This window comes from Dipodomys ordii, unplaced genomic scaffold (assembly GCF_000151885.1).
Source record: "Dipodomys ordii isolate 6190 unplaced genomic scaffold, Dord_2.0 Scaffold19, whole genome shotgun sequence".
NCBI lineage: Eukaryota > Metazoa > Chordata > Mammalia > Rodentia > Heteromyidae > Dipodomys > Dipodomys ordii.
Genome location: NW_012267235.1, coordinates 3,347,600 through 3,368,677, shown reverse-complemented (window position 1 = coordinate 3,368,677; position 21,078 = coordinate 3,347,600). Strand labels below are relative to the sequence as shown.

Below are 21,078 nucleotides of genomic sequence, written 5' to 3'. Positions count from 1 at the left end.
TAATTTTTTTTCTCTGAAAACTAACAATTTTCTTATCAAAGTAATTATAGAAGCTAGTGCATTCTGTTTGCAGATGTTAGGAAACCTAACTACTGATTTAAAACGGAATTGATTGTTTTCAATAGCAAAGAGTCTAGATGTAGGAAATTTAGTACTGGTGTATCTGTTTGATAATCATTAAGGACTCTAGGTAAAACTCCAGAGAACTTTTGAGTTTTCTGCTCTGTGACCTTTAGTTTTCTGCTGTTCCTCTCAGTATCATCACACGTAGGTAGAAATGTCTCTGATTGGCCTTAACAGAGAGATTGGAAGGATGGGGTAACATTGACTTGAAGGAAGGTGAAGATCCAGACTCAGAAATAATGGAGGCCAGAGCAGCTGAGGGGAGCTGAGCAGTGCATACAGGCGAATGATTTCTTTCTTTTTTTTTTGTTGGTCATGGGTCTTGAACTCTGGGTCTGGGCACTGTCCCTCAGCTCTTCAGCTCAAGGTGAGTGCTCTGCCACTTGAGCCACAGTGCCACTAATGGTTTTCTGGTTGTTAATTGGAGATAAGTGTCTCACAGACTTTTCTGTCTGAGCTGGCTTTGAAGCACAATCCTCAGATCTCAGCCTCCTGAGTAGCTAGGATTATAGGTGTGAGCTACCAGTGCCCAGCGGATGAACTTGCATGGTCTTACTCTGTCCTGCTTAGGACCTTTGCCTACTATATCCATGCTGTATCGGCTGCCTGCTTGATATTTCTTTAGTGGTCCTCTTGGTTAACTGATCAGTTGTGCTATTCAGATAATTCTTATTTTACTTAACAATGCCCCCAGTGTACATGAGTAGTGATTTTGTCAAGAAGCCATATAGTGCTTCCTTTAAGTGAAATTATAGAAGTGCAGTAAGGTACATTGAGGGACCAATTTTATTTTTTTAATAAAAATTTACTATTATAAAGGTGATGTACAGGGGTGATAAGTCAGGTAAAGAGTACATTCCTTGGGGCTGGGAAGGTGGCTCAGTGGTAGAGTGCTTGCCTCGCATACATGAGGCCCTGGGTTCAATTCCTCAGCACCACATAAGCAGAAAAAGCGGGAAGTGGTGCAAGCAGTAGAGCGCTAGTTAGCCTTGAGCTGAAGAGCTCAGGGACAGCACCCAGGCCTAGAGTTTAGGCCCCACAACTGACAAAAAAAAAAAAAAAAAGTACATTTCTTTTAGGAAAACATCAACTCTTCCCTTGTGCTCTCCCAGTTTTTTCCTCCCATCTCCACCCACAAGTTGTATAGTTAATTTTCAACATAGTTTCCAGTGAGTACTATTGCTGCATTTGTTTACCCTTTGTCCTTTCATTTCTGTGCCTCCCCTTATGCTCCCAAAGACACATAAATGAACAGATAGAACAAAGAGAAAACAAAAAACTCTTGTTTTCATTTCCTGGAGTTCATTTTGATAAATATTATTTTGTATGATCAGATGCACATAGGCATCTGTTCCTCTCCTGAGTATCCTCCTTTGGTCTCATGGTGTATGAATACCTAGAGATCTATATAATTTATTATGTCCCAGTATTTTAGCTCTAGCTTTTGCATATGAGAGAAAACATAACACCATTTGTCTCTCTGAGCTTGGATTACCTCACTTAACATAATTTGCTCTAATTCCACCCACTCACATCTGTAATCCTCCCTACTCAGGAGACTGAGATCTGAGGATCACAGTTCAAAGCCAGCCCAGGCAGGAAAGTCTGTGAAACTCTTCTCTCCAGTAAACCACCAGAAAACTGAAAGTGGCACTGTGGCTCAAGTGGTAGAGCACTAGCCTTGAGCTGAAGAGCTGAGGGACAGCACCCAGGCCCAGAATTCAAGTCCCATGACCAACAGAAAACAAAAAGAATTTGTTCAAGTTCCATCCATTTTCCTGCATATGACATAATATTTCCAGAGAGATCAATTTTAAATAACTTACTTTTGTATGTTAATATAATTCTAATTTATTACAGCTGCTTTTCCTCTTACAATAGGGTTATTTTCTGATATACATGTAGTCAAAATACTTAAGTCAAAAATGCACTATTTATAGGCTGGAGGTATAGCTCAGCGGTAGAGTGTCTAAGTATGTAGTAGGCCCTGGGTTCAATTCCTGGGACTAGGGAGAAAAAAGTGTACTTAACATACATCTACTGCATATCATGGTTTTTCTTAAAAGTGCTTAGAACATCATAGCAGAATTAAGTAGTTGCATCAGAAACAAATGGTTTGCAAGGCCAAAACTATTTAACCTGAAATATATATCATCTTTGATTTACTGAATCTTGATCTGTGTACCTATTGACAATTTATTCCTGAACTGAATATCATAAGTAAAATCTTTCCTTCCTACCTTTAAGGACTTTATATAATAATCTATTACTTTCTTTTTGTTGTTCATTAATAGACATCTTTTGCAGTAGTCATATGAGAGTTCCCTTTATCTTCCTATCCGTGTTGGACTCCTAGTTTCCTAGTTTTCATTCATTATTATTTTTTGTTGTTGTTTTCTGTTTTGATGCTGCTCATCTGCATAGTTGCATGAGGAGAGATTGCATGGGAACTAATACTTGAGTGATCCTTAATGTCTGTATTGTCCTCTCTCTTACTTTTATAGTTGATACTTTTTTTTTTTTTTTCCAGAGCTGAGGACCGAACTCAGGGTCTTGCACTCGCCAGGCAGGCGCTCTTTTGCTGAGCTAAACCCCCAGCATAGTTGATACTTTTCATGCCTATAGAATCTAGGTCTAGCAATTACTTTCTCTAAGATGAGGGCAGTAAAATGCTGACTGAAAGTTCTGTGTATATGAGAAGTTTATGAAGTTGCAAGCTTTTCTAGGGTGAATTGTTAAGGGAACTTGGCAGTTTTTACTTGCTACTGTGTATTTCTTGCCTCAACAGCCATAAGTTAGTTTTCGTAGGAGAGTATTTTAGTATCTTGACTAAGATAATTTGGGCTCACAAAATTTAGAGAGATTATTGGGAACAGGGGTTTCCAGAGGCCACTTAAATAATGTTTAGATTTTCCCCCCTTTAAATATATCACATCAGCTCTGTCTAATAACTATATGTCTGAGTTGTGAGTTCCTGTGTTTGAACTCAAAAAAGGTGAAGAGAGTCTGCCTGTAAGATTTTAAAGTGCATGCAGGAATCCAACTTACTTTTTGAACTTGGATTCCTTTTGTTTTCATATATTATATATGTATACTTGCCTTCAGAGATATACCAATGATTTCAACTTTTGAGTCTTTCTAGGGTTCTTTGGTTTTGTTCATTTTGTATCATAGCTTCATCTCTTTACCTATTAAGTCAGCTAAAGTTTTTGCCTTTGCTTGATACTTGCTCACATTTCATTGGCTGGCTGTTGTCGTAACTTCTATCTTACTCTTCATGTACCTCTCCTGTCCTTTCCCATGAATACGGAGGTTTTGAGTTGGTAGAGGTATGTGAATATGTTCATTCAGTCATGCAAGGTACCAGAAACTGCACATACCTTTATTTTTAATTATGAAAAACTGTCTTAATGAGCTGGAAATAACTTTTTTTTTTTTGGTCGGTTGTGGGGCTTGAACTCTGGGCTTGGGTGCTGTCCCTGCACTCTTCAGCTCAAGGTGAACACTCTAACTCTTGAGCCACAGCTCCACTTCCTATTTTCTAGTGGTTTATTAGAGATAAGAGGTTCATGGGCTTTCCTGCCTGGTCTGGCTTTGAACTGTGATCCTCAGATCTCAGACTCCTGAGTAGCTAGAATTTCAGGTGTGAGCCACCGGCGCTCAGCTTTGCTAATTACTTTTAGTTGGAAAATTTTGTAAACCACAAATTCTACTTCTTATTCAACTTTTTATCAAGCACTAGTGTTTTTCTGTTGGCTGACCCATTTAGGTGGAGGCTAACAAAATATTTATTTATTTAACTTGTTTTCTAATTATTTGTGACAGAGTCTCTCTAGGTAACCCAAGCTTGCCTCAAATCAAGATTTGTCTCAGCCTTCTGAATGACGGAATTACAGGAGCTACTATTGCATGCCTGGCTCAAATTATGTCTTATTAGCCAAGCATTACTACAGATATTGTATACTATTTTGAAGTGTAGGTGAGGTATAAAATTGAATTTATTCAGGGAAGATTTTTCTTCCCCCTCCCTCTCCCTCTCCTTTCCCTTCCTCTTCCTCTCCCTTCTCTTCCCCTTCCTCTCTTTCTCTTTTCTTCCTTTTCCTTCCTTCCTTTCTCCCTTCTCTTCTTCCCTCCCTCCCTCTTTCTCTCCCTTTCTCTCTCTTTCTCTTTCTCTCTCTCTCTCTCTCTCTTTCTTTTTCAATAGAGCTTTAACTCAGGGCCTCAAGGTTTGTTTGCTCAAGGCTGTGTGTGTTGCTCTACCACTTAACCTTCCCAGGCCCTGCTCCTTTTTTTAATTTTAAAGCTGAGTAGATATATTTCACCAGTAAAACTGTTTCTCTTTGCCACTGGCTTTTACATTATGTCTTGGTCTCAAAAATCTAAATAAACAACTTAATGCTAGAGGCCTGGTTCAATAGTAGAATATTTGTCTAGCAAGCACAAGGTTCTTATTTTAAATTCCAATATTGCCAAAAAGTAATACAAAAAAATTACTCTGCTGGGTGCCAGTGGCTTAGATCTGTAACTCTATAAGCATTGTAGTTCAAGTTTGGGCAGAAAAGTTTGCAAGATTGTTTCAAAAGTAATCAAGGAACTGGAGATGTAGCTCAAGTGGTAGAGTACCAGCTGTAAGCAAAAAAGCCGAGGAAGAGTTCTAGGCCTTGAGTTCAGGCCCTGATACCAGCACACACGAAATCAAATTTAGCTGAGTGGAGGTATGGCTCAAGTGGTAGAGTATTTGGTCTAGTAAGTATGAGAACTTGAGTTCAAACCTGAGTACCACATGAAAAAATGGAAAGAAAGAAAAATTACCATGAATGCCACAGAAATATAAATTAATTTATATTGTTCCTGAAGTTGTTGAAGTATGGAAATCACCTGAAGAACTTTAAAATATCACTTTAGATACAGGCTAAGAACTGTGCCTGTGACCTTGGCTTAGGAATTTGGAAAAAATTTAACTGTAAGACAAGTTTGGAAAATATGGAATTCATCGATTAAAAGTAATCTGGGAATTAAGATGACTAGGAATTTTATTGTGATAAAATGTAGCAAACATAAAATTTACATTTTCAGCAGGGTACTAGTAGCTCATGCCTATAATACTAGGGACTTGGAAGGCTGAGATTGGGGTGGGGGGAGGAGGGGGTTGCTTACAGGTCAGCACAGGAAAGAAAAGTCTCAAGAGACTCCACAGTTATCTAAGTATGTACCTGGGCAAGAAGCCATATCCTATCTCAAAATTAACTAGCCACTAGCTGAGCACCATTGGCTGGCTTACACCTATAGTCCTAATTGTTTGAGAGATTGACCTTAGTATATACTTGGGACATTCTTTCAACCAGTAGCTCAATGTTTTGGTTTGGATATCTTAGGCACATCATCTCTGCTAAGACAGGAAGCCTAAAATAGGCAGACTGAGGTCCAGGCATGTACTTGGCAGGAAGCAACATCCTATCTCAAAAATAACCAGTGCAGAAAGGGCTAGAGGTTTGTTGTAGTGCCTCCCTAGAAAGAGCAAAGCCCTGAGTTCAAATCCAGTCCTACCAAAAGTACTGATTTTTTTTTTTTTGGGGGGGGGTCCGGTCATGGGGCCTGAACTCCTGGCCTGGGCGCTATCCCTCAGTTCTTCAGCTCAAGGCTAGTGCTCTACCAGTTGAACCACAGCGCCACTTCCGGCTTTTTTTCTTTGCTTATGTGGTGCAGAGGAATCGAACTCAGGGCCTCATGCATGCAAGGCAAGTGCTCGCTCTACCACTGAGCCACCTTCCCAGCCCAGCACTGATTTTTTTAAAAATAATTTTTATTATTTTTCAGTGTATAACATTGTCATTAAGTACATTCACATTGTTATGCATCCATAACTACTATCCATCTTCAGAACAATAACTTTTATTTCCCCCCTCGTTCCCTGTAAACTTTTTCTAAGCAAATAATTTATTTTAGTATTACAGGTTTAAAGGAAGTGGATTTATACAATAATTTGGCCTTTTCTGTCTGATTTATTTCACATGGCTTATCTTCAAGGTTCATTCATTTGTAGCACGTGACAGGATTTCTTTTAAATTCTAAAACTGAATAGTATTCTATAACATGTATATACCAATTTACTTTATCATTAATTTGGTAGTAGACATTTGTGTTGTTTCCACCTTTTGGCTGTTGCATATATAAAGGAGTTTTAATTTCTGCCCATCCTGACCAATACTTGTTTGCTAGGCTATTTTTTTAAATATATTTTTTTATCTATTTATTGCCAATCATGGGGCTTGAACTCAGGGCCTAGGCGCTGTCCCTGAGCTTTTTCATTCAAGGCTAGCACTCTACCACTTTGAGTCAGTGCCACTTCAAGTTTTCTGGTGGTTAATAGAGATCAGAGTCTCTTCGTGGACTTTTCTGCCTAGGCTGGTCTCCAACCATGATCCTTAGATCTCTACCTCCTGAGTAGCTATGATTATTGCTGTGAGCCACTGGTGCCTGGATTGTTTTAATTTTTTCCCATGCCTTGTCCCTGAGCCTTTGTTCTGAAGACTAGTGCTCTACCTTTTCAGCTATAGCTCTACTTCTGGCTTTTTTGGTAGCTAATTGGAAATAAGACTCTTAAACATTTTCCTGCTGGGCTGGTTTTGAACTAGGATCCTCAGTTCTCAACCTCCTGAATAGTATTACAGCGTGAGCCACTGGTATCCGGCTGTTTTATTTATTTAACACAAACCATCTTTGTGGATATGAAGTAGTATTTTAATTGTGTTTTTCACTTACATTTCCCCATTGAATAGGGATATTGAGCATAATTTTTTTCTTGGCTACTTGCATATTATTAGGAAAATTTGAAGAATCTCTTGACAGGTGGGGAGGGCAGGCCCTGCAGCTTTCCAATAGTGCTGCAGGGAGGTAGGGGCAGGGCACTTCAGGGGTGCGCTCCTTGGGGGCAGGCAGTTGGAGGACCAGGCCCAGATTGGGGGGAAAGACCTTGCCCATCTGAAGAACCAGAGTCCTTGGTGATGTAGGATCACGCTAGTTCCCTCCTTTTGGGTTCTTCCCACAGCAGGTCTCCCTTTGCTTCCTCTCACTCCTGTCTGTGTCTCTGTTGGTGGAATAGTACAGTTCCCCTTTGCTAGTTCTTCAACAGCTCCCTTTCCCCTCTCTTTAATTTGAAACAACAATTAGTAAAAACCTCTTGCAAATGGGAAAAATTCATTTAGAAATTATTCTTAATATTTATATGCTCTATATCTTTGCTTTAATTGTAGATTTGTGTCAGACAAAAGGCCATTTAAAAGCACAAGGTTTGTTGCATTATATAGTATTTCTTTAGATATTTCATTGAAAAGTATCAGTGTATGAATGTTTAAAATAATGTAAATGAATCCCTAATCTTAATGTTTCATGGTTACCAAGAATCATAAAGTGTTCTGAGATAGGTTCCCACTGTATAATCCAGCCTGGCCTGCAGTGTTTGATCTCAACAAAGAATTAGAATCACCTTTTCTTTTCTTTTCTTCTTTCTTTCTTTCTTTCTTTTTGGGTCCAGTCATGGGGCCTGAACTCTGGGCCTGGGCGCTGTCCCTCAGCTCTTCAACTCAAAGCTAGTGCTATACCACTTGAGCCACAGTGCCACTTCTGGCTTTTTTCTTTTTGCTTATGTGGTGCTGAGGAATCAAATCCAGGGCTTCATGTATGCAAGGCAAGCACTCTACCACTGAGCCACCTTCCCAGCCCCTCTCTTTCTTTCTTTCAATTTTCTGTGCTAGAGAATCAAACTCAGCTATACTTTACCACTCTGCAGCCCAGAGTTATACTTTTTGTTTTTATTTATTTATTTTTTTGAGATAGTCTTGGCTTATACTCCCTAGTGCTTGAGTTTACAGGCAAGTGCCACCTTGCTTAACTTTAGAGTCACATTCCTAATTAGGACTTTTTCCTGAGGCATTATTATAATGGCCACCTTTTTTTTTTTTTTGTCAGTCTTGGGACTTGAACTTGGCTTGGGTGCTGTCCCTCAGCTCTTCAGCTCAAGGCTAGCACTCTTACCACTTGAGCCACAGTGCCTCTTCCAGTTTTCTGAGTGGTTTATTGGAGCCCTGGGTGGCTTTGAACTGCAATCCTTAGATCTCAGCCTCCTGTGTAGCTAGGATTACATTCATGAGCCACCGGCTAATGGCCACATTATTGGGAAATAGTTTTATTTTCAACTTCTGTAGGATCTAGGCTAACTATTTTGCCTAAATGTTTGCGAGTCCACAGTTTTCTGAATTAATCATTTTCTTTTAATACTTTATTAACTCTGTCTAGTAATAATCTGCATTTTGACCTGATCTGTTCTAAGAATGTAAATTTATCAGTATGATATTTTCTTCCTTCCATATTATTTCAAGCAGCTTTATAAAATATCTCTTCATTATATAACTTGTGCCACCATTTTTCTAGCTTCACACAGTGGTTTCTTTACTACTTTTCTACTGTTCTGTGTTTCTTGTCATCTACTATCTGGTATCAAAGCTGCATTGATTTTAGATTTTGTTATGATGGCACCTCACTTTTAGCACTAATTTCTATATCAGTAATTATGCAACCAAACCATACCAAAATTTAATGGTTTAAAAATAACAGCTGGGTGCTTGTGGCTCACCCTTGTAATCCTAGCTACTTAGGAAGCTGAGATCTGAGGACCACACTTCAAAGCCAGCCTGGTCAAGGAAGTCCTTGAAACTCTTAAATCATTTAACCACCAGAAAACCGGAAGTGGCGCTGTTGCTCAAGTGGTAGAGCACTATCCTTGAGCTGAAGAGCTCAGGGACATTGTCCAGGCCCAGAGTTCAAGCCCCCATGATCAACTGCGCCCCCTTCCCCCACTCCAAAAAAAAGAAATAACAGTTGTAGTCTGGAGATGTAGCTCAGTGGTAGTGTGCTTGTCTGGCATACACAAATCCCTATGTTTGATCTCCAGCACCACAAAGGGAAAAATATGTATTCTCACTGATGTTTCTGCATGTCACATTGGGGTTTGGGTCTTAGCCAATCTAGGCCATGCTTTAAGCTTCAAATTGGATAGAGAGAGCTCTTCCGTATGTTTCTCATCTTCTAGACCAGGAAACCAGCCAGGGCATGTTTTTATACTGGTAGAGAAAACACTTGAGGAGAAGCTGAGTTGCATAAGCACATTTTAAACATTTCCTTGGCTAAATCAAGTCAAGAGTTTATAGAAGTCAGGTTTAGAGAAGTGTGTTTGCCTTCTAATTGATATGACTTTACAGATCTAACAGTTTAGTTTGAGAAGGCTGATCAAAACATAGCACAAAGCTACTGTAATCAAAACTACAGTACTGGTATAAAACAGATAGACCAATGGAACGAAATAGAGAGCCTAGAAATAAACTGCTGCGTATAGGGTCAAGTGTTCTGTGACACAAGGTCCAAAATACTCAAAGATTAGTTTCCTTGACAAATGGTGTTGGAATAGTCAGGTGTTAGGATAGTCAAGTGAAAAAGAATGAAGTTGACTCCTTACCGTGTATGAATAAAAACTAATTGAAAATTATTAAGATTTAAAAGTATTATATATACAGCTATAAATCTCCTAGAAGAAAATAGCAAAATATTTAATGACATTGTACTTTTTCTTGGATGTAAGCACAGGCAGCAAAACAAAAAATAGACAAATGGGATATCAATCTTTAAAACTTTCATTCATCAAAATATATAATAAACAAAGTGAAAAAAGCAGTTCACACAATGAGATATTCTACTAATAGAAGTAAACCAAAAAGACAGATACTGTATAATTCCACTTGAGATACATAAAGTAGTTAAATTCATAGAAATAGAAAGCAGCTGTTGAGAATATGGAGAAAAGGATAAGTTATTGTTTAAAGAATATAGAATTCTGAATTTTTAGATGAAATGTTATAGTTGATAACAATGAATATCCTTAGCAGTATACTTATAAATGGTTATGGTGGTAGATTTTGTGTTTTTATGTTATTCTGAACTATAAACCAGCCAGACTTTTTCTTTTTAATCATTTATCTTTTTTTTTAATGATTGAATTCAGGGCCTTGCACTAGCTAAGGCAGGAGCTCTACCATTTGAGTCACATCCCCAGCCCATTTTGCTTTTGTTATTGCTTGGATAAGGCTTTTTTCTTGCCCAGGTGATCTGGACCACAAGCTTCCTATTTATGTCTTTCGTAGCTGGGATGACAAGTATTTGCTATGGCACTCATCTTTTTATTGGATGAGGTAGGAGTCTCATGAAATTTTGCCCAGGGTTGGTCTTGAATTGCCATTCTGATCTCAACTTCCTGAGTCGCTAGGATTACAGAATCAGCACACCTGACTTTTTTTTTTTAAGGCGAGGAGGTGGAAAATTGGGAATAACTCAATTTTACACAGATGACTAAAAGTTTCGGTTTCTCTTAAGGAATTGATAATTTGGCAGGGAGTTAAAAGAACTTTGTGAGAGAAGTTGGCACAAGGGTGTGACAAAAGGGAATTCTTTGTCAATTAAGTATCTCTGTTTAGAGAGTTTGGCAAGGATCAAATTCTAAAGGTCTAATAACTGCTATGCTAAGATATTTTTGGGTTTAGTCTGGAAGGCATTGAGGAATTACATGAGTTTTGAGCTTTCCAGCTTTGTGATCACAATTTTTAGAAAAATCACTGACAGCAGTTCAAGGCAAGGAGATAACTCACTTATAGCACATACCTATAGTGATAGCACAGGTGAATGAGGTAGAAGAACCTCAAATTATGGGCTGCATAGTAAGATGGTGAATAAAAACAAAAGACAGGGCTGGGAAGGTGGCTCAGTGGTAGAGCGCTTGCCTTGCATGCATGAGGCCCTGGTTCGATTCCTCAGCATGACATAAGCCAAAAAAAAGCCGGAAGTGGCGCTGTGGCTCAAGTGGCAGAGCTCTGGCCTTGAGCTGAAGCGCTGAGGGACAGCACCCAAGTTACATGATCGACAAAAAAAAAAAAAAGACTATTAAGAGATGAGGTAGAAGTAGTAAGTGATTTGCTTCTTGCTCTCACTTGATTTTTTTCACTCAAGGCTTGTGCTCTACTTTGGTGGTTAATTGGTGGTTAGTTGGAGATAAGTATCTCACAGACATTTCTGCATGGACTAGTTTTGAACTGTGGTCCTTAGACCTCAACATCTAAAGAAGCTGGGATTTCAGGCGTGAACCACCAGCACTCAGCTCCAACACAGGAACTGTTTTTGTTTGTTTTTTAATTGGTTTGTAGATGCACTTAATTTTGGTTATAGCACTTACTGTAACTGGAATATGACAATTTTATGCCTAGCATAGTACTGTGTGCTTAGTCCAAAATATTTGTTGAATAAATAACTTTTTTTGGGGGGGGAAGATGGGGTCTGGTCACGGGGCCTGAACTCTGGGCTTGGGCGCTGTCCCTCAGCTCTTCAGTTCAAGGCTAGAGGTCTACCACTTGAGCCAGAGCGCCACTTCCACCTTTTTTTTGGCTTATGTCATGCTGAGGAATCGAACCCAGGGCCTCATGCATGCAAGGCAAGTGCTCTACCACTGATAACTCTTATTTTTTACTTAAGTGATTTAGTATACATTATAGTGCATATAAATTTGAATATATAACGTTTTTAGTACAATTTTTTTAATATGCCTTTTTGTTTTTGAGTGTTTAGGTTTTGGTTTGTATTCAGCATGTTGTTTTGCAATACAAGGATCATACCATTATTGGGAAATACTAGATAGCGATACTACTAGATAGAAATAATAAGATTGAGTTTATTACTTTTTTTCCTGGTGGCACTTGGATTTAAATTCATTAAGTACAGAAGTGTTTGAATTGCATTTAATTAAATGATTGATTGAACATAGCCCAATTTCACTAATTGTTATTTTTGAAAAATAATGAAGAAAGTATATTTCTTATAGAGAAGGAAAATAGATAAAATAAAAATTATGACCACTATTGCAATTTTAAACTTAAATTTAAAAAGAAATTTTGGCAATGCTAGGTATTGAATCCAGGGCTTGTTTTTGTGGGGTTTTTTTGTTTTTATTTTATTTATTTTTTTGTACACATGCTGTGTAAGCACTCTACCATTGAGTTAAATTCCAAGACTCCAATCTAAAGTTTTTTTTATAGATAAAAAACTTTTTTCTCTAAAAAAATTGAGATCAGCAGGGCACTGGTGGTTCATGCCTGTAATCCTAGCTACTCAAGAGGCTGAAATCTGAGGATGGTGCTTCAAAGCCAGCCTGTGAGACTCTTTATCTCCAATAAACCACTTGGAAGACCAGAAATGGAGCTGTGGCTCAAGTGGTAGAGCTCTAGCCTTGAGCTCAAGAGCTGAGGGACAGCGCCCAGGCCCAGAGTTCAAGCCACATGACTGACCGACACCCCCCCCCAAAAAAAAAAAATTGAGATCATACTATTGTTACTTCCCCCCTTACAAAGGCTATTTTTGTGGTTAAAAATTGTATATGTGAGTGTGTGTACTAACTTGTTTAACTTGTTCATTTGTTTGCAACTCCTTACTATAAACAGTGCTGTGAAGAGCATTCTTTTGGGCAAATCTTTATTCATAGCCATGATTTTCTTTTTTCTTCAGATGAATTTCTGGGCTAAAGAAAGTATACATTTTGGTGTATAAACTTCTTAATAAAGAAAATCAAGATAACTTATTTTTGCTAATCATCACTAAAATGTAACTTTTTCTTCTTTATTAGTGAACACTTGTCCTGCTCTTTCACCTTTTTCTTGCATGGAGACAGTAATGTTTGTACCAGTGTGGAAATTAATCAACATCAACCTGTATACCTTCTCAGTGAAGAGCATATCACCCTTGCTCAACAGTCTAATAGCCCATTTCAAGGTAGATAATTTCATTATCCATTATTTAGGTATTTGATCGCTTATTGTTGTTTCAAGAAGAACCTTATCAAGTTGGTAATTTTACATTACCCATTAGAATATTATGTCAAAAATAAGTTTGTAGAAGAGTTACTAATTTAAGGATCCTTGAACATGACTGCTTACATTTTAATCTTTTCTGTATTCTGCTAAGTAGCTTATTGCCAATATTTTCTGTTTTAATATTTTTAGAGTTATCTTGTATATCAGACCATATAAACCATGTGTAAGATTGTAACACAGGAGACCAAATATCATTTTATACCATGGAATTAGTTGAACTATAAAGAATATGTTTTAGATTTCTGGCTTGTATTCAAATATGTTCTTTTAAATTTAAACCTTTCATTTTTCATATTTTATGTGGTAGTACATTGTATGTATTTAGATTTACATAGTTTTTCCTTTTAATTTTTTTTTGGTATTATTAGGATTTCAATTCAACTTGGAGCTCTACTACTTGAGCTATACCCTCAATATATCTACACAGTTTCTCTGCAAGTTGCTTTTCCTTAGGTTGAGTCAAAAGAAATTAAGGATACATAGGGCACACATCCCCAGTTCAAATTGAATTTGAGTTTATTTCTGACTTTGGAATAGATACTTTTAATTTTTTATAATCTTAGTGTGTTGTATTTTCTAAAAATGATCATTAATCCTTTTCCTTTATTACACTTGTATAATTACATGAAACATTGTTCAATGTTTTCTTCTTTGTTGTAACACTCTTCAGTTACTTACTTGATGTCTGCTTTGGATTTCTAGTTATCTTAAGCCCATTTGGACTAAATGGAACTCTCACAGGACAGGCATTCAAGATGTCTGATTCAGCTACAAAAAAATTGATTGGTGAATGGAAACAGTTCTATCCTATCTCTTGTTGCTCAAAGGAAATGTCTGAAGAAAAACAGGAAGATATGGATTGGGAAGATGATTCCTTAGCTGCAGTAGAAGTTCTTGTTGGTATGAATTATTGTTCTTAAGCCTAAGGGGGAAAATAGGCAACTGTATGTATTAGATTTTCCTGAATAGTAAAAACCAATACTCCATGGGCTTTCAACACTGAACATTTATTTCTTGTTTATTTCTTGGTCCTATTACCTAAATGCAGATAGTTATCTGTGATTGGCTCCATGTGATTTGGTTCATTCTGCAATCTAGGTTAAAGGAGTTCCCAGTATCTGGGACATACTCTTCTTTTGAAAACAGAGTAATAATATAGGGACCAAGTCTTAACCATGTAAGTGTATTTAAAGCTTCTGCTGGGATGAGGATGTCTGTTAAACCTGCTCACATTACATTAGACAAAACTACACGGCAAAGGTAAAGTCATTGGGATAGGAAAAGATTCTGTCTAAAAGGAAGCATGCCAAGGGTAAGATAAAAATAATTGTATGGGTTAATATTGGGAGGCTGCAAAGTTGATAGCCTTCAGAATTTGAATTTGAAGATATAGTTAGTCCATTCCTGTAACAGAAAATGTTCCTAAGGAACATTGAGGTTTTAGTATGCTCTATTTAGGTCAGCTCTTTTCAGATTAGATTTATTCTGTATGTGTTAACATTCAAGGATCTAAGTTAACAGGGTGACTCATATCTAGGACATGCTAATCTCTTAGCAGAAGACAGCAGTAAGTGAGGCTGACCCGGCAAGTACATTTAAATCTCCTGTTAGGATGTGGCATATATTTACTGTTTTTACTTATATTCCAGAAAAAGTTACATGATCAAGCTTGACAGAAGGGTGAGAAGCGGGGGCTGGGAAGGTGGCTCAGTGGTAGAGTGCATGCCTTGCATGCCAGAGGCCCTGGGTTCGATTCCTCAGCACCACATAAGCAAAAAGAAAAAAGCTGGAAGTGGTGCTGTGGCTCAAGTGGTAGAGCGCTAGCCTTGAGCTGAAGAGCTGAGGGACAGTGCCCAGGCCCAGAGTTCAGGCCCCATGACCAGACCCCCCCCCAAAAAAAAAAAAGAAGGGTGAGAAACACACACGCACACACACACTCACACACCACTTTAGGAAATCTTTGAAGCATATGGAATGTATAATTAAGAAGATACTTGGGGGTTAGAATCTATAATACTATAAGGACTCTAATGAAAATGTTATATATAAAGATTGCCTCATTTGAGTGTGTGTGTGTATGTGTGCGTGTGTATGTGTGCGTGTGTGCGTAGACAGGATTTCTTTGTGTAGTCCAGGATAGCATTGAACTTAACTATATAGCCTATACCATCTTTGAACTTGTGAACCTCTGCTAAGCCAGATGAGTGCTAGAATTACAACTATATGCTGCTATGCTTGGTCAAAAAAAAGATTATCAGCCAGGTGCTGGTGGCCCATTGCCTGTAATCCTAGCTACTCAAAAGGCTGAGATACAAAGGTAGTGGTTTGAAGGCAGCCCAGGTGGAAAAGTCCATGAGACTCTTTAATTAACTACCACCAACAAAAGCCAGAAGTAGAGCTGTGGCTCAAGTGGTAGAATATCAGCCTTGAGTACAAAAGCTCAAAGGATAGCTCCAGGCCCTGAGTTCAAGCCCAAGGATTGGCAAAACAAAAAAACACCCCCCCCCAAAAAAAAAGAACTATCAGTATCCAGTTAATAACATCATTGCTAAAACATTGTGACCTAAACAGAACAAACACATTTACTACACTCCCCCCCCCCCCCCCCCCCCAGGAACTTGAATTCAGGGCCTGGATGCTATCTCTTTTGCTGAAGGCTAACACTACCACTTTGAGCCACAGCTCCACTTCTAGTTTTCTGGTAGTTTACTGGAGATAAGATTCTCATGGACTTTCTTGGCAAGATTGGTTTTGAACTGTGACCCTCAGATCTTACCCTCCTGAGTCACTAGGATTACAAGTGTAAGCCACAATTGCCCAGCCTTTACTGGCTTTTAAAATAGGGACATGTAACGAAGAAAAACAGAAAATAGTCTCTAATTGTAGTGCATAGATTGCCCTTGTTAAATTTATAAATTTTTTAAAAAGCAAAAAAAAATTTAAGAAAAACAACTCTAAATATGCATAGTTAGAGAACTGAAAAGAGAAAGCTGCTTTATAAGTTTCTCATCAAAGTAACCACTATTAACAGGTTGTTTTGTGTGTGTGTGTGTGTGTGTGTGTGTGTGTGTGTTGTGGTTGTGGGGCTTGAACTCTGGGTCCCTCACCTCTTCAGCTCAAGGCTAATGTTCTACCACTTGAGCCACAGTACCACTTCCACTTTCTGGTGTTTTATTGGACATGAAGAGTCTCACAGACTTTGTTGCCCAGACTGGCTTTGAACCACAATCCTCAGATCTTAGCCTCCTGAGTAGCTTGGATTATAGGCATGAGCCACCAGCACCCTGCTTGTTGTGGTTTAGGAAGGAAGGAAGGGAGGGAGGTAGGGAGGGAGGGAGGGAAATGGTATGCCAAAGGGACATATTTCATTTTATTTTTCCTTTATGGTTAGGTTTTTGTTTTATGGCGGGGGGGGGGGGGGGAGAGGTGTGTGTGTGTGTGTGTGTGTGCGTGTGTGCGTGTGTGCGTGCGTGTGTGTGTGTGTGTGTGTGTGTGTGTGAAGTTTTGCTAGATGGCCAAGGCTGGCTTCAAACTGATAATCCTCCTGTTTCATCTTTCCAAGTGTTGGGATTATAGGCATTCGCCACCACACTTAATAGTATTTTTATTTTCTTATTAATTTTCAAGCAGTAAGTTTATTTGAAAGGTGAAAGGATAGCTATAAACAAGTAGAAAACAAGTATAAGCTGACTCCCCAAGTGGGGAGAATAAATATCTTCCGGTTACACCATAAGGTTAATGGATTTTTTTTCTTTTTCTATTTTTTTTTCACTTGGCACAAATATTTTATTATTTAGACTGACATTTGCTTCTCAGTTTTAGATAATTATTTATACAGATGTGAAAATGGGAGATAACATTGCTTAGAAAATCTGTTACAAATTGTCATCTTGAAGAAAAAATGTTTTTAGTCCATCTCTTTATAAATCTTTAAATGAAACTAATTTCATTATAGTCATAATAACAATTTTTCTGTTTTTTTTCCCTCTTTCAGCTGGTGTTCGAATGATCTACCCAGCATGCTTTGTTCTGGTCCCTCAGTCAGACATTCCTACTCCTAGCTCTGTGGGATCCTCTCACTGTTCAGCTTCTTGCTTGGGTGTCCACCAAGTGCCTGCTTCTACACGAGATCCTGCTATGTCTTCAGTTACTCTTACACCACCTACATCGCCTGAGGAAGTCCAAACAGGTATTAGACTAACCTGTTTTACCTCTGGTGACTGTCTGAGCACATAGGCACTTAAAAATAATTTATTTTGAAATAGTTGAAAAGTTATTGAAAAGTTTTGAAAAGTTGCAAGTATAATACAAAAAACTCCCTTTTCTACATTTCTTAACATTTGTTGTATCAGCTTCTGTGTGTTTGTTCATTATTACTGGTCTTTTCTGAACCATTTGAGAAGCTACAGCCATGATTCCTACAGTCAGTATGTTGCCCAAAACTATGCCCAGTCTGGTACACATATGTACATATGTGTGTGTGTGTGTGTGTGTGTGCTAGGAATTCAGCTCAGCATGTTTTCAAGTATTCTACCTCTGCTATACCCCTTGGCCTCTAAAATTTGTATTTATTCCCATGTCATGATATCGATATTTAAACATTATCATTCAATTTACATTGCCTGTTCAGATTTTTTGCTTTCTGTATTTAAAATAATAGCATTGGGCCGGGCCCTGGTGGCTCACTCCTGTAATCCTAGCTACTCAGGAGGCTGAGAACTGAGGATCGCGGTTCAAAGCCAGCCCGGGCAGGAGAGACCGTGAGACTCCTATCTCCAATAAACCACCAGAAAACTGGAAGTGGCACTGTAGCTCAAGCGGTAGAGCGCTAGCCTTGAGCTGAAGGGCTGAGGGACAGCGCCCAGGCCCAGAGTTCAAGCCCCACGACCGACCAAAAAAAAAAAAAAATTAAAATAGTAGCATTGGGTTTTTTGGGTTTGTTCTTTTGTCTCAAGGTATATATAGGCTTACCAGGTAGATAGATAGAGCAAGTAGTACACAAATTAGAAAAAAAAAACCCAACATAACATTAGTTTAAACCTACTTTTATTCTCCTGCAGCTTATTCTCTTTTGTTTGTTTTCAGTTGATCCTCAGTCTGCCCAGAAGTGGGTCAAATTTTCTTCAGTATCTGATGGCTTCAGTACTGATAGTACTAGCCACCATGGTGGGAAAATACCCAGAAAATTAGCAAATCATGTGGTCGATAGAGTATGGCAAGAATGCAATATGAACAGAGCACAGAACAAGTATGTATTTTTATTTTGAAGATTAAAAATTACATGCTGATAACGACTAGTCATTTATCTTTTAATTCAAAATAATTTTAATTTCAAATTGAATTTAATGTGATTTCAAGTTGAAGGTAATTTACAAATTCTAAATAATTTTATAATTTTAAATTTTAGGAGGAAGTATTCTGCTTCATCAGGTGGCCTATGCGAAGACGAGATAGCTAATAAGGTAGCATCTTGGGATTTTGTTGAAGTCACACAAAGAACAAGTTGCAGTTGTTTGAGGTAGTTTTTTTTGTTTGTTTGTTGATTGATATCAGCATATTTTTGTGTGTTAAAGTTATAATACTAAATATTTAAGGTTCATTTTATTTGGAATAATTTACACGCACCTAATGAGGGTGATTTTAGAAGTCAAAAAAAGGGAGAAATAATGGTGTACATAGTATCAGTCATGTAAAAGGCATGTACACTTTTTTTTTAGTCAGTCATTGGGCTTGAACTCTGGGCCTGGGTGCTGTCCTTGAGCTCTTCACCTCAAGGCAAGTACTCTACCACTTGAGCTATAGTGCCACTTCCAGTTTTCTGGTTGTTTATTGGAGATGAGTCTCTCGGACTTTACTGCCCAGGCTGGCTTTGACCTGCAATCCTCAGATCTTAGCCTCCAGAGTAGCTAGGATTACAGGTGTGAACCACTGGTGCCTGGCACATGTATACTTTTTTTTCCTTTTAAAATTTTTGTATGTAGTGGGGCGCCGGTGGCTCACGCCTGTAATCCTAGCTATTCTGGAGGCTGAGATCTGAGGATCATTGTTCAAAGCCAGCCCTGGCAGGAAAGGCCAGGAAACTCTTATCTCCAATAAACCACCAGAAAACCGGAAGTGGCTCAAGTGGTAGAGTGCTTGCCTTGAGCTGAAGAGCTGAGGGACAGCGCTCAGGCCCAGAGTTCAAGCCCCATGACCAACAACAACAACAAAAAAAGAAAATTTGCATGTATACTTCTAACTGTTCTTTTTTGTTTGAGAAAGAATCTTGCTAAATAGCTCAGGCTGGCATTAAACCCAAAATCCTGTTTCAGCCTCTTGAGTGTTTGCATTACCCAGCTCTCACAATTTTCTTAAGAAAACCATACTTCAGCTGAAAGTACACTTAAGAAAATTATCTCAAGTAATCTCTTTTTTTTTTTAAGTACTGGGGATCAAACCCAGGAAGTTGTACCCAGGAACTTCTAGGTAAATTTCTGAAATAAAATTACAAAATAAGATTATAAAATATGATTGTAAATTGTACTGCCAAATGAACTTTCTAATGGATGCATTGGAATTGTTTAGATAATTGTATGTATGTATGTATGCATACACATACACACACACACACATACACACACACACACGGGCCTTTTTTCTTTTTCCTTTTATTTTCTGGTACGGGGGTATGAACTCAGGGGTATGATTATTGCTGGGCTTGCTTGTTCACAGCTGGTGCTTTACCACTTGAGCCATGGCCCTGTCTGCTTCTTTGCTGGTTATTTGGAGATGGAGTCTTGAGGACTTTGACTGGTTTCAAATTGTAAGCCTCCTGGTCTCAGCTTTCTGAGTGTCTAGGATTGCAAACATGAGTCACGTGTGACCAGATCTTGTGGACTTTTGATGAGATTTGCTTTTCAGAGGCTTTATTACTCTATTACCAAGTTTATTATTTTACTATATAGATTAAGAAGTAGATTGGATGCTTTTAAAGTCATAGAAACAATACTGGCATTGACATCCCTAAACCAGTACTTAGAACTGAATGAATGTCCACCTTCTCTTTGCTATAGAATTGAGCAAAAGGAATAGAATGGTGAAAGTTACAGTCAAAGTCTTCCCCCCTCTTTTTCTTTTCTTTTCTTTTTTTTGGGTCCGGTCGTGGGGCCTGAACTCTGGGCCTGGGCACTGTCCCTCAGCTCTTCAGCTCAAGGCTAGCGCTCTACCACTTAAGCCATAGCACCACTTCCAGCTTTTTTTTTCCTGCTTATGTGGTGCTAAGGAATCGGACCCAAGGCAAGCTTGCAAGGCAAGCGCTCTACCACACTGAGCCACCTTCCCAGTCCCCCTCTTTTTCTTTTGCACACGTGTGTGTAAGTGCATGCACGTGTGTGCGTGTGTGCACGTGCCAGGGCTTGACTCAGGTCCTGGGTGCTGTCCCTGAACTTCTTTGTTTTGTTATTGTTGGCTATGGGCTTAAACTCAGATCCTGGATGCTGTCCCTAGGCTTTTTAACTCAAGTCTAGCATTCTATCACTTGTGCCTCAGCACCACTTCCAGTTTTCTGGGTTAATTAGAGATAAGAGCCTCACCAACTTTCCTTCCTTCTCTTTTTTCTTTTCTTTTTTTTTTGGGGGGGGTCAGGTTGTGGGGCCTGTACTCTGGGCCTGGGCGCTGTCCCTCAGCTCTTCAGCTCAAGGCTAGTGCTCTACCACTTTAGCCACAGCACCACTTCTGGCTTTTTTCTTTTTGTTTGTGTGGTGCTGAGGATTATAGGTGTGAGCCACCAATGCCCTTTGCCCAATTGTTTTGCTCAAGGGTGGCCCTCTACTAGTTGAGCCACACAACTCCCCTTTTGGATTCTGGATGGTTAATTGGAGGTAAGAGTCTTGTAAACTTTTCTGCCCTGGCTGGATTTGAACTATGCTCTTTAGATCTCAGCCTCTTAAGTAGATAGGATTTCTGGCTTGAGCCATAGGCGCCTGGCTTTTTTTTTTTTTTTTTCCTTTCCTTT

At 38.8% G+C, this 21,078-nt stretch overlaps 1 protein-coding gene across 1 annotated transcript in view; it reads left to right on the top strand.

The window, feature by feature from the left end:
• Med13 (mediator complex subunit 13) overlaps positions 1–21,078 on the top strand; it is a 101,559-nt gene that overhangs the window by 10,272 nt on the left and 70,209 nt on the right. Inside the window, exons 3-7 of the mRNA XM_013013309.1 lie at positions 12,839–12,984; positions 13,788–13,985; positions 17,080–17,274; positions 18,171–18,333; positions 18,493–18,603. Of these exons, the coding sequence (XP_012868763.1) occupies positions 12,839–12,984; positions 13,788–13,985; positions 17,080–17,274; positions 18,171–18,333; positions 18,493–18,603 (813 nt within the window). The remainder of the gene's footprint in view (positions 1–12,838; positions 12,985–13,787; positions 13,986–17,079; positions 17,275–18,170; positions 18,334–18,492; positions 18,604–21,078) is intronic.